This window comes from Eleutherodactylus coqui, chromosome 11, assembly GCF_035609145.1.
Source record: "Eleutherodactylus coqui strain aEleCoq1 chromosome 11, aEleCoq1.hap1, whole genome shotgun sequence".
Lineage (NCBI taxonomy): Eukaryota > Metazoa > Chordata > Amphibia > Anura > Eleutherodactylidae > Eleutherodactylus > Eleutherodactylus coqui.
Window position 1 is genome coordinate 116,133,441 of NC_089847.1, and position 12,276 is coordinate 116,145,716.

Sequence of the window (12,276 nt, forward strand, 5' to 3'; positions counted from 1 at the left end):
AGTCGCCGCAGCGCGGGGAGTCGGGTAAGTACTAAACGTTTTTTTTTTTTTAACACATGCATTGGGTTTCTCTCGCGCCGAACGGGGGGCCTATTGAAAAAAAACAAAAAACTTGTTTTGGCGCGGGACAACCCCTTTAAGTGAGGGAAAAAAAACTTCCAATATTTCCAACAACACAATTGAAACCATAAAAAAAAAACAAAAAAAAAACCTTATTAGTATAGTCAAATTCAAAAAAAGCCCAAACTAAGTACTGCTTTATTTACCTCACAAGGGGAATGCTATAAATTAAAAAAATACAAGATGCCAGAATTGCAACTTTTTGGTCACCCAGTCTTTCAATAAAAATTGAATAAAAAGTGATTGAAAGGCCTTCAGTATCTGATAATAGTAGCAATAAATTCTACAGATCACCCTTCCAAAAAAAGATCCCTCGCACACCCGCATGCTTTACCTCTTATAAAACTATTCTTTTTAATAGGTTTTTCATTTTTTAAAATAAAAACAGCCACAATGGCGCAAAATACTGACCCACAGAACGAAGCCAACATATGTTCACTGCACCATGTGGTAAAGCAAAACTTGAAAAATGTCGCCACCCCCCACGCATGTTTATTTAGAAGTTTTCTAATACCATTTAATGTACCATTTGGTGTATTATTAAAAAATAAATACCCCCCCCCCCCCCCCCCCAAAAAAAAAGGCTGCTAAGGCCTGTAATGGGGGAAAGGCAGCAATAAAATGAAGACGACACGTCTGCTGTATGAGAAAATAACTGGCCATGTCCTTTATTAACAGTTAATTAGATAACAAATGGAGAGCAGTAACCGGAATCAATAAATAATGAGATATTAAAATAGACTTCAGTGGGAAACAGTTAAAATGGTTGTCGTCGTCCGTTAATGACTGACTGAGCGACAGGAGCCGCGATGGGAAAGAAATCAGTAATATAGAGAGGATGCAGATAGATACAGAAGACACACAATGCTCAGACACGTAACAAGGTTACAGGTTAAAAAGAACGCCATCATCACGTCTGAGCCCCACAGGCTACCTCATGGAGCTCGACTGTGATGGAACGGGGTGCAGCGCTTCAGACTCACCGGGCGCCCCCTGTTGCAACACTGTGACCCCCTTTGCATCGGCAGTTTGACTCTGTGCATTCATCTCTATTGGAGACACGCAGGGATAACAATTAAGCTGCCAGCGTATGGGGGCACCGTGGTAGAATGGGGTGCCCAGCGAGTGTGAAACATCACCCCCTGGACTCCCAGGTTCCTTCACCTTTGAGCTCCATAGTGTAGTTTACGGGGCTCAAACGTGATGACGGTGTCCCTGAAAGGCGGATTTTTCTGGAGGAAGCCAAGGCCAGGCAGACATTACAGAGGAAGTGTAGCATTACATCACGGCTATTTGGATGAACGGGCTACAAAACATGGCTCATGTAAAAGAACCCATTTTGTAGCCCGTGCGGATACAGCCTCATACGGAGACGGCTTGAGTCCGGTACAACGGAAGCCACTCTTAAGGCCGCCTGCAGACGAGCGGGTCGGATCCGGCAGCGAGAATTCTCGCCGCGGGACCCGACCCGAGAGCCTGCAGGGACGAGCGCGTACTCACCCGCGCCTGGCGGCCCCGGCTCTTTCATGTGCCGGCTGCAGCGCAGCCGGCGCATGCGCAGACCGGAGCCGGCGGCCGGGTGAGTGCGTGGCCCGCACAAAAATAGGACATGCCGCGGTTTGTTTGCCGCGCGACATTTCGCGTGGCCAAACCGCGGCCGTCTGCATAGGAGTGCGGGATTTCCGCCCGTGTGCAGGCGGCCTAAGAGAGCGTCTCTTTGTTCTGGATCCTAGAGGGGAATCCTCATTAGGGCGTATGAAGAGGCATTGTCTCATGAAGGGAGCCTATAACTAGGTTCATGCTGCCCGAACCACATGAACTCAGGCCAGGCACCCACATTACAGGGAAGCAGGTTTTATTCAAAAATTTAGAATAAAACAAATTTAAAAGGGAAACTAAACTTTTTTACAAACTTTTGGAATGTCAGAAGCTTTGATTGGTGGGGATCTGGGTGCAGAGACCCCCCCCCCCCCCCCCCATTAATCACTAGCCATATGCCTTCCATGGAGGTCATGTCAACGTGTTGTGGGTGAACACAGGAGTGATGCAAGGAAGTGAGCACCGATTATATAGATTATGTCCAGGTATGAATAGTATAAAGCACACATAAATCACACGTATAACAGAAAGAGGTACATAGACCCGGATTCAGTTCAATTTAGAAAAGAGACGCTACTCAAAAAAAAAAGAAAACCGTATACCAGGCCTAAGCCACATCAGGCAGGTGGAGATAAAACAGCAGCAGGCAGTCTTGTCGTTTGAGCTACCAGCCGTAGACATGCAAGAGTGAGTAGAGGCATCCAATTCTGCTTTAGATCACCCTCCTTTCTCTGGAGTATCTGAGTTCGTCACTAGGATATAAAACTTCTCCAGCACCTGCAGCTGGGTATTGCGGATTAGGATGTGTGGACGGATTTCTGCTATGAAAGCACTGGCCACATCAGGCTTCCACTTATGTTTCTACAAGAAGGAAAAAAAGAAGGCCATTTGTGATTTTGCTGTATAATGTATTATATAGACAAGCTGTAATATGAATGTAGCACACTTCAGAGAGAGAAGATTCAAAACGATGTAGACAAGCTTGAACAGTGAGCGGCAACTAAAAGAATAGTATTTAACAGGAAGTGCTGCATCTGGGCACATACAGAATGGGAGGAATTGGGCTAAGCAGCAGCACAGGCGAAAAAGCTTTGGGTATACTAATAGATCATAGACTGAACATGAGTCAACAGTGTGATGCAGCAGCAAAAAAGGCAAACACAATTCTGGGATGCCTTTAGATCACAGGAGGTAATTGTTCCCCTCTACTCTTAGTCAGACCTCATCTGGAATATTGTGTCCAGTTCTGGGCACCCCACTTAAAAAAAAAAAAGACAGACAAACTGGAGCAAGTTCAGAGAAGAGTTACCAAGATGGTGAGCGGTCTGCAAATCATGTCCTATGAGGAACGGTTAAAGGATCTGGGAATGTTTAGCTTGCAAAAAAGAAGGCTGCGAGGAGACTTAATAGCGGTCTACAAATATCTGAAGGGCTGTCACAGTGCAGAGGGATCAGCCCTATTCTCATCTGCACAAGGAAAGACCAGAAGCAATGGGATGAAACTGAAAGGGAGGAGACACAGATTAGATATTAGACAGTGAGGGGATCAATGAGTGGAACAGGTTACCACAGGAGGTGGTGAGTTCTCCTTCAATGGAAGTCTTCAAACAGAGGCTGGACAGACATCTGTCTGGGATGCTCTAGTGATCTTGCACTGAGCAGGAGATCCCTACCATCTCTAGCACTCAATGCCAAGCTGCTGCATGTAAAGCTAATATCATGGATTCTCTTGTATTAGATACAATTTACAGGGTTACTATGATGTTCAATATTAATCCAGGTATCTGTTTAACTGCCAAGAAAGATTTTTCACGCTCTATAGCACATTGTTTTATGCCAAGGGTGCTTTTTAGAGATGAGCGAACCTACTTGGCCACGCCCCTTTTTCGCCCGAGCGACGCGATTTTCGTGTACTTCCGTACTCGGGCGAAAAGATTCGGGGGGCTCCGTGGGGGGTTGCAGCGGGGAGTGGGGGGGGAAGGGAGAGGGCTTCCCCCTGTTCCCCGCTGCTACCCCCCGCTCCGCCACGCCTCCCCCCGTCGCCCCCAGAATCTTTTCACCCGAGTACGGAAGTACTCGAAAATCGCGGTGCTCGATCAAGTAATTACTCAAAACGAGTAGGTTTGCTCATCTCTAGTGCTTTTCCTTCCTTTTGTGTCGATAAGGGTAAAGTGGAATTTAACAGACCTACACCTACTATATAACATGTAAGGTTGGGGCATAATTAGTAACAAATCAAAGAGGATTCCAATCACATTTGAAAATTCTCCACCCGTTCAGATCCACAGTCTTGTCCACAGCGGGCAGTAAGTATGCCTATTCTGCTTATGGCTCTTTTACACGAGCCAATAATCGGGCCCCGTCGTTCCTCTAAACACCCATTCACCGAAAATCAGGCCGTGTAAAAACACTTGTTTCTTCAGTGCTAATCTGCTTGTTTTTGTGAGTTTAACTATGCTCCCTGCTGAAAGTTACAGCTCCCCATGTGAGCAGGAAGATGTATAGCCAGCCTATGGGGACAAACGATTGGTAATGGGATCATTTGCCCCCATAAGCCGATTCTCAGACCGCGTATAAAAAAAAGAAACGAGCGACGATTGAATTGCGCATCAAACAGCACTTGTTACAATAGGGTCGAGTTGTTGGCCCCGGGAAAAAAAAAAAAAAAAAAAATCAAAAACATTACTTTGTTACTCCAGAGCTGAAAGCAGCTGCTTTTCTGAAGCAAATATCGATCAGTTATCATCTCCCTTTCCGGCTTTTTGGTAATGAAGATCAATATTGGGGCCCCAAAGGGTTAAAGGGGTTTTTTAAGATATTGATGACCCATTTTCAGGATAAAGGCCCATTTACACTGGACGAATGTCAGGGAACCAATGACCGACACTCATCTCCACTCATACTCGCTCCCATGCTGTTAGACAGGAGCGAGTATCGCTGGATTGCCAGCAGGGGGTGAGGTAGCTGGAGGAGATCGCACTTCTCGCTTTTCCCCATCCCTCTCTATTCACTCTAAGCAGGAAAGATCGAGGAGAGAAATCTCCTGCAGCCGCCCGGCTCCTGCTGGCCGCTGTGTCAGAGAGCCAGCGATACTCACTCTTGTGTAACAGCATGGTAGCAAGCATATGCGGGGACGAGTGTCAGGCATAGTTGGCCCGACATTTGTCCAGTGGGCCTGAAGTCATCAATATCAGATCAATGGGTGTCTGCTGCTTGGGACCCCCACTGATCAGCTGTTTGAAGTGACAGCAGTACTCCCATGAGCACAGTGCTCACCAGATCACTGTATATGGCTCAGCATTCAATTGAATGGGACTGAGCTGTTTTCAGGCCATATGACCTAGGAACATGGCGTCACAGGTCTGAGAAGAGGCCATGGTGCTCAGCCAAGTGTCACTGCATCTTCACTCAGCTAATAGGTGGGACCCTGAATGGCGAACCCCACCGATCAGATATTGATGACCCATCCTGAGTATAGGTCATCAATATTAGGAGTGCCAGGTGACCCCTTTAAATCAGAGATGCAGCGATTCTTGTTAGATCTTACCTCTATTAAATAGGCAGCTACCATTGTAGCGCTGCGGGAGCGGCCAGCCTTGCAGTGGATGTACACAGTGTTGCCCATTTTCCTATGCTTGTGAACAAACTCGACCCCCTTCTGTAAGTGCTCGATAGTCGGAACCCCGGTAAAGTCAACCGTGCTGAGTCTCAGCTGTTCCACGCCCAAAGCGCTCCACTCCTGTGAAGAGAGAAGAAAGAATGGATGACCATGTAATACAAATGAATGAGCAACTATGTAATGAATTGGCGAGAATGTAATACAGAGTTCCTGGAGAGGGAGCCACTCTGCATCGGACCCCCCCTTTAACCCCTTGAGTGGCGGGTTTCCTACCACTCTGTCGTGCCCACCAGGGCAGGTTTTTTAAAATGGTCTAATCATTGAATTTCAACTAATTTTGCAGTTGCGTCTCCCATTGACATGGCCATATGAGGGCTTGTTTTTTGCGGGACAAGTTGTGATTTTTTTAAACAGGGGGGAGGAAAAAAAGAAATGGGCAAAAAAGAAAAAAAGGGGCCATGTCATTAAAGGGGTTGTCCCGCGGCAGCAAGTGGGTCTATACACTTCTGTATGGCCATATTAATGCACTTTGTAATGTACATTGTGCATTAATTATGAGCCATACAGAAGTTATAAAAAGTTTTTTACCTACCTGCTCCGTTGCTGGCGTCCTCGTCTCCATGGTGCCGACTAATTTTCGCCCTCCGATGGCCAAATTAGCCGCGCTTGCGCAGTCCGGGTCTTCTGCAGTCTTCTATGGAGCCTCTCGTGCAGGATGCCGGCTCCGTGTAGCTCCGCCCCGTCACGTGCCGATTCCAGCCAATCAGGAGGCTGGAATCGGCAATGGACCGCACAGAAGAGCTGCGGTCCACGGAGACAGAGGATCCCGGCGGCCATCTTCAGCGGTAAGTATTGAAGTCACCGGAGCGCGGGGATTAAGGTAAGCGCTCCGGTAAGCTTTCTTTACCTCCCTGCATCGGGGTTGTCTCGCGCCGACCGGGGGGGCGGGGGGGGGGGGGGGGGGGGCGGGGGGGGGGGGTAGAAAAAAAATAAAAAACCCGTTTCGGCGCGGGACAACCCCTTTAAGGGGTTAAATAATGTATTAACGTCCTTCTCTGGGTCATTACGACGCATGGATACCACATGTGTGATTGTATTTTTGATTTTTTACAAAGTAAAGGGAGACAAGTGTTTTTATTATTTTTTTTTGTTTTTTCTTAATTTTTTTTTTCTTTTGTCCCTTTAGGGGACTTCCACAGGGACCCATCAGGACCCCCTGATCACATTCCGGGGGTCCGATGGTGACAGCCCTTTACATGCTGCAGTCACATAGACTGCAGCATGTAAAGGGTTAACACAGCAGAGATCGGAGGTTTTCTCTAATCTCTGCTGTAAGAGCTAGTACCTAGCTGTCCTCTGACAGCTAACAACCAGCTCTCCCTGCCACAGAGACCATCGGCTTGCTTCTGACAAGCCGATGGTCTCTATGGCAACCTGTAAACAAAGCAGGAGATTGCCGACATGTCGGCAATATCTTCTGCTGGTTTTTCAAAGCCCTTGCACTGCTCTGTGTGGGTCTGTGCAGGCAGAGCACAATGCCACAGCTTGTGGCATTGTGCTCTGCAGCTCCCATAGTGATACATAGCCCGGAAATCTTCCGGGCTATGTTGCTATGAGCAGTGGAGCTCGTCCCGGAAAATTTCCGGGCGTGCCACTCAAGGGGTTAACTAATAGAGGGAGGTGCCGATTGCTGGGGGGGGGGGGGGGGGGGGGGGGGGGGGGATTTAAATGCCACTGTCAGAATAGACAGTGATGTTTAAAGGGTTAACAGCCCCGATCAGCCACACGGCTTGTCAGGGCTGTTGCCCACAGGTGTCAGCTGTAAGAAACAGCTGACCCCTGCAATGTATGGAGGGAGGTGTGGCAGTGCGATCTCTCTCCATACACGTCCTGCAGGTGCAGGATGTAAAAACACCATAGGGCGGTCACAAAGGGGTTAAAGGTACATTCACACGTAGGAGAATTGCTACAGTGGAAAAGCCGTTGCAACGATTGCGTCAAAAGCCGCCACATTAGTGTGACTTTTGCCGCGGATCCGCAGCGGCTTTCACCCCCTTCCATCGAAAGAGTGAAATCTGCTGTAGATCCGCGGCACAGATCTTGGCACGCACCCAGAACGTAAAACCTGCTGCAGATTATGGTGTGGATACGAACCGCGTGAGCGTACCCGTAGGCCGCGTTCACACAGCGCGATCGACATGCACTAAAAACTGCACTGCAAAATTTGCATGCGTTTGGAAAAAAAAACCCAATCGCATAAAAAGTTGCGGCAAAAGTGCGCGCAACTTTCTGGGTGCGGATTTAGCAGCACCTGAAGCTTCTCCGGTATCTGATGCCAAGTCCCACACACTCCCCAACACATCAGCTCATCTAGAAGAAACCTGGGAGGACTTGGAGAAGAAGGTCCCACCTGAGACGAGGGGCACAGCAGGCGGGTTTCGTATTCTTCATTCATAGTGATGACTCCGCGGACGTTCTCCTCTTCTACTAACTGCAAGAGACAAGTCATTAGCCCGGGTCACATGACAGGAGAGCCCTGCAGGCCGAGTGAAGTTATGGGACGGCGTCTTCCATAGCGGCTGTGAATATATATATGGAGTGCGACTTCCATCTTTATCATCAGCAGCCAAGGAGAGTTTCAGAGCGAGTCGCACTGCCGAGGGGCAACCAACTCCTCCTGATGATGGCGCCGCGGCTGCTCATGGATGGATGGTTAGTGATTAGCAATAGGTCTATGGCCAAAATGAGTGCAGCGTGGTCAGCGGGAGGGCACAGCGCCAGGCTCAGGCATACCGGCCCGCAGCATACAGATCTTCTCCCACGCGGCCATCATACATACGGAGCCTGCCGGAGCGCCAAACATCAGTCAGATCCGTATGGACACCGACAGAGGATACCTACCGGAGGGCTGAGCACCACTGTGGGGGTCCTATAATCCATAAAGCTGAAGTACGGCGCTGTGAATGGGGAGGGGCACACGTCAGGTACTTATGGGGGCGCAGGCACCTACTGGGGGCCACATGATTAAAACAATCACCACTTGTGGGAAGGCACTAGAGACTGAGGCGCAACTTCAGGACCTACTAGAAAATGAGGCCCTTGTGGGGGATGAGACCGGTAACGGAGGAGTGGAGGGGGACGCACCCGCGACGGAGGTGCCCGCGCGGAAGGGGGGCGCACCCGCGGCGGAGGTGCCCGCGGGGAGGGGGGCGCACCCTCGGCGGAGGTGCCCGCGCGGAAGGGGGGCGCACCCGCGACGGAGGTGCCCGCGCGGAAGGGGGGCGCACCCGCGACGGAGGTGCCCGCGCGCGGGGGGACGCACCCGCGACGGAGGTGCCCGCGGCGGGGGGACGCACCCGCGACGGAGGTACCCATGGGAGGGGACCTGAGTGTTGTCCCCACTGCCCAGCACAGGCTAATATGGTTGTAGTCCCTGTAAATGGCTCCATCTTGCACTGCAGCCTGAAGACCCCCGCAGAGCCCACCAGAGCTGATGTCCCAGCAGAAGCCGGCCGCGCATGCGCACTCACCCTGTCACTCGTCCCCCGGAAGGGCAGCGCTCCGAGGATCACCGTCTCGTCTATCCTGTCGTACCACTTCCGTCTGGAGATCTTCTCCATGATGACGTTGTACAGCAGGGTCGGGTAGAACAAGACGCGGGTCGCCGCCGACTGTAAAGCCATGGTGGTGGCGGAGCATGTCAGCCGCTACCCGGAGTCCACCATATCTGTTACGGCACTTCCGCCTCAACGCTGGGACTGGAGCGGAAGTAAGCTGCCGCCATGTTGTGTAAGGGCAGTGTTCAAGTCGGCCATGTTTGATCAGGGAATCTCCATAGTAACCTTATCAGTGGTGATGACACCGCACACTTGGCAATCTTCTGTTTCTATAGAGACAGAATCCATTCACACTTCCATATTTTACGTGCAGATTTCTGTTGCGTAAAAAAAAAAAAAATAGAACATGTTCTATTTTTCTGCGTATCGCGTAATTGTGCAGGAAGAACGCATCTGAAACGAGTTAGTTATTTAACCGTTGCGTCTTTGTTTGCCGCACGTAATGCCTTGTGGGCGCAAAATGTACAACAGAACACTCCGATGTTCGCAGAAAAAAAGCATTGTTCACGCCCAGGCGCACGCAAATACTCTCATAGGCAGCTGCCCTGAGGTGGAAAGAAAATCTCCTTTTACTGAAACAGCGCCACTGTTGCCCATATGCTGTGTCTGGTATTGCATCTCAGCATCATTTACATGACTAAGATAGATCTGCAATACCGGACACAACCCATGGACACGGGTGGCGCTGTTTCTGGAAAAGTAGATCCTTTGTTGCTGATACCATATTTCCTTTTTCAGCTTTATTTACATAAAACCACCAAAGCCATTTTAAAGGCATTTTGTCAAGAATTGAAAACCCATGGCGGCTTTTTTCCTACAGTGCCACTTCTGTCCACAGGCTGTATGTGGTATTGCAGCTGAACTTGGAATGGAATTGAGCTTCACTACTCGTGGGCATTTTAGGAGCCATGTTTGTGTAAGGCTCATGCATGCCTCATATTCTCGTACGCAACTTGCATCCCACATGGACGCTCATCAATACGCTCGGGCAGTGGGCGCAGCGTGTCCGATTCCGGTCTGTGATTTTTTTTTTTACGCAGACCGATGTGTATAACCTTATTGGCCCTAATGGGCTGTATGACATCTGTAAAATACACAGACGCACGCGGGCCGAATATACGTTTGTGCGCAGGCGCCATTGCCCTGTACAATCCTTTAAAGAGCCAATCAGACCCACCGCAGGTCACCATTATACACTGAGACTACCTACACACAGCGAACGCAATATCGTGCTCGCCAACGTGCGATTTACCCACAAACGCAAAGCGTTTCTCATCAAAAACGCCCCCCCCCCCATCACTTCAGGTAAAGTAGCGATCATTTGGAAACCTCACACCCGCGTGCACGTCCCACGCCGTGCAATGTTTTCCTGTCCCATTGAAAAAATGGGCGACGCGTTCCGAGAAACGCGAAAAGTTAGAACATGTCGGGCTCATGTATATGACCCCACCCAAAATAATGGGGCTCATATTCGTGCAAAATACGTGTGCGTCATGCAACGCACAAATCTCACGCAATTTTCTCGGCCGCGTGAAAGTGGCCTAAAGAATAGTTCACACGGCCATATTTATACCATGCGTTATGCGTTTATTTTTTACGCGCCTAATACGCAGTGAATAGAACTCGGTGTGTTCATTCACACGCACTTATTTTTTTACGCGATTTTTGGTCGCTTGTAAAAATACGCAGCATGTCCTTCTACACGCTGAAATAGGCGGCTGAAGTGAAGTGTATGGATTTGTACGCAAATATGTACAAGTACAAAGGAAACCTGCGTATTTACTGCACATTTGCGCATTTTTTTGTATACGTAAATACGCTGCGCATTGACGCGTACACAAGCCAGCAGGAAGGCCTAAAATAAGCAGCATTCCTGCCCCCACCCCCATTGCTTTCATGGTGCACAAATGCGCAGGAAATAGGGCATGCAGCGCTTTTTTGGCGCGACTGAAGTGCACAGGAAAAATACGCGCATGTGAACTCAACCATTGAGTTTTATATTGCACGCGAAAATCTTGCGTGCGCAAATACGCCCGTGTGAAGGAGCCTTACGGTATGTTCACATGGTGGAATCCGTGACAGAATTATCTGTGTAGATTCTACCTCTAAACACCCTGGCAGACCTTTGGCGCTGTTATGTAAATGTATGGCCGCCGAGCTACACACGGATTTATGGGCACAGCCACGTGCAGAATTCGTGATGTGGATGTAGCACGCAATCTGCATCAAGAAGTGACGTGTCGCATCCTTTTTATCTCCGCTTGCAGATTTAAAATCCGTGTACGGAAAAAATCTGCGCCATATAGACTATAGACTGCCAGCGGCTCCATTAAAAGCAATGGCCTGCCAGCAACCCCTGCAGTGATTTTCGAGGAAGGGCTTTAAATATAAGCCCTTCCCTGAAAATCATCCCTAGGTGTAGTAAAAAAATTTTAAAAATATATACTTACCTGTCCGCCGCTGCCGGGGCTCAGGCGCGTCTAGCCGCCGCTCGTTCTCACACTGCCCTGAAGCTTTTCAGTAGGCGGGGATTTATAATCCCCATCTGCTGAATGGACTGCGTCTGATTGGCTGAGTGCTCAGCCAATCACAGGCAGCGCTCAGCCATTCATTGAAATCAATGGGAGAACTTGCAATTCGGAACGGATTACTGGCTTTTCCATTCATTTCAATGGGGAGAATTGATTTGACTTACGAGTGTTTTGGGTTAAGAGCTCCATCACGGAATGGATTAAACTCTTAACCCAAGGCACCATTGTAGTTCTATTCACTGCATATTGCGTGCGCGAATACGGCTGTGTGAATCCAGTATAAGGCCGCATGCACACGGACGGGTCGGATTCCGCATGTGGGAGCCTGCAGAGGAATCCGACCCTGTGCCCATCTGGCATCCGCGCGTACTTGTCATTTCTTCATCTTCTCTGTCCTGCAGACGGTCCGCACGGCTCGCCGTTAAACATGCGGAGTACGGCTTTTTTTTTTTAAACTCCTGCTTTTTCCGCAGAATCCGCGGCCCGACCGCAGTGTCAATTGCGGACAAGTCGCAGGTCGGACGGCTTCCAGTGACTTCAAGTAGCTTCCAAGTAGCTACAAATCTCTTTCTAGGAACAAAAGTATGGAAAGATGCAATAAAAGTAACTAAAATATATTCCAAACCTGCTGGATTCATGATTGATATAGGCAACGCTATTATAGCAGCTGAATGAGAGTTTGTGCGTCACATGTTCCCAGTTTTCTGAATCTTCCTCCGCCATCTTTGAAGTAGGAAGACTAAGTCGTTGTGGATAAGTGACGCAGCATCCTTCATGCTGATGCATCTCC

The 12,276-nt window shown here is 49.2% G+C and overlaps 1 protein-coding gene across 1 annotated transcript; it reads right to left on the bottom strand.

Annotated features, from left to right (window-relative positions):
- Positions 1–760: 760 nt before the first annotated feature.
- Positions 761–9,083, bottom strand: PTPMT1 (protein tyrosine phosphatase mitochondrial 1). The gene is made up of 4 exons (XM_066583306.1): positions 8,869–9,083; positions 7,749–7,829; positions 5,267–5,458; positions 761–2,580 (listed from the first exon to the last, which is right to left on the bottom strand). Exons 1-4 carry the CDS (start codon positions 9,019–9,021, stop codon positions 2,437–2,439), a joined length of 570 nt encoding a protein of 189 aa, XP_066439403.1. The 5' UTR covers positions 9,022–9,083; the 3' UTR covers positions 761–2,436.
- Positions 9,084–12,276: the final 3,193 nt, after the last annotated feature.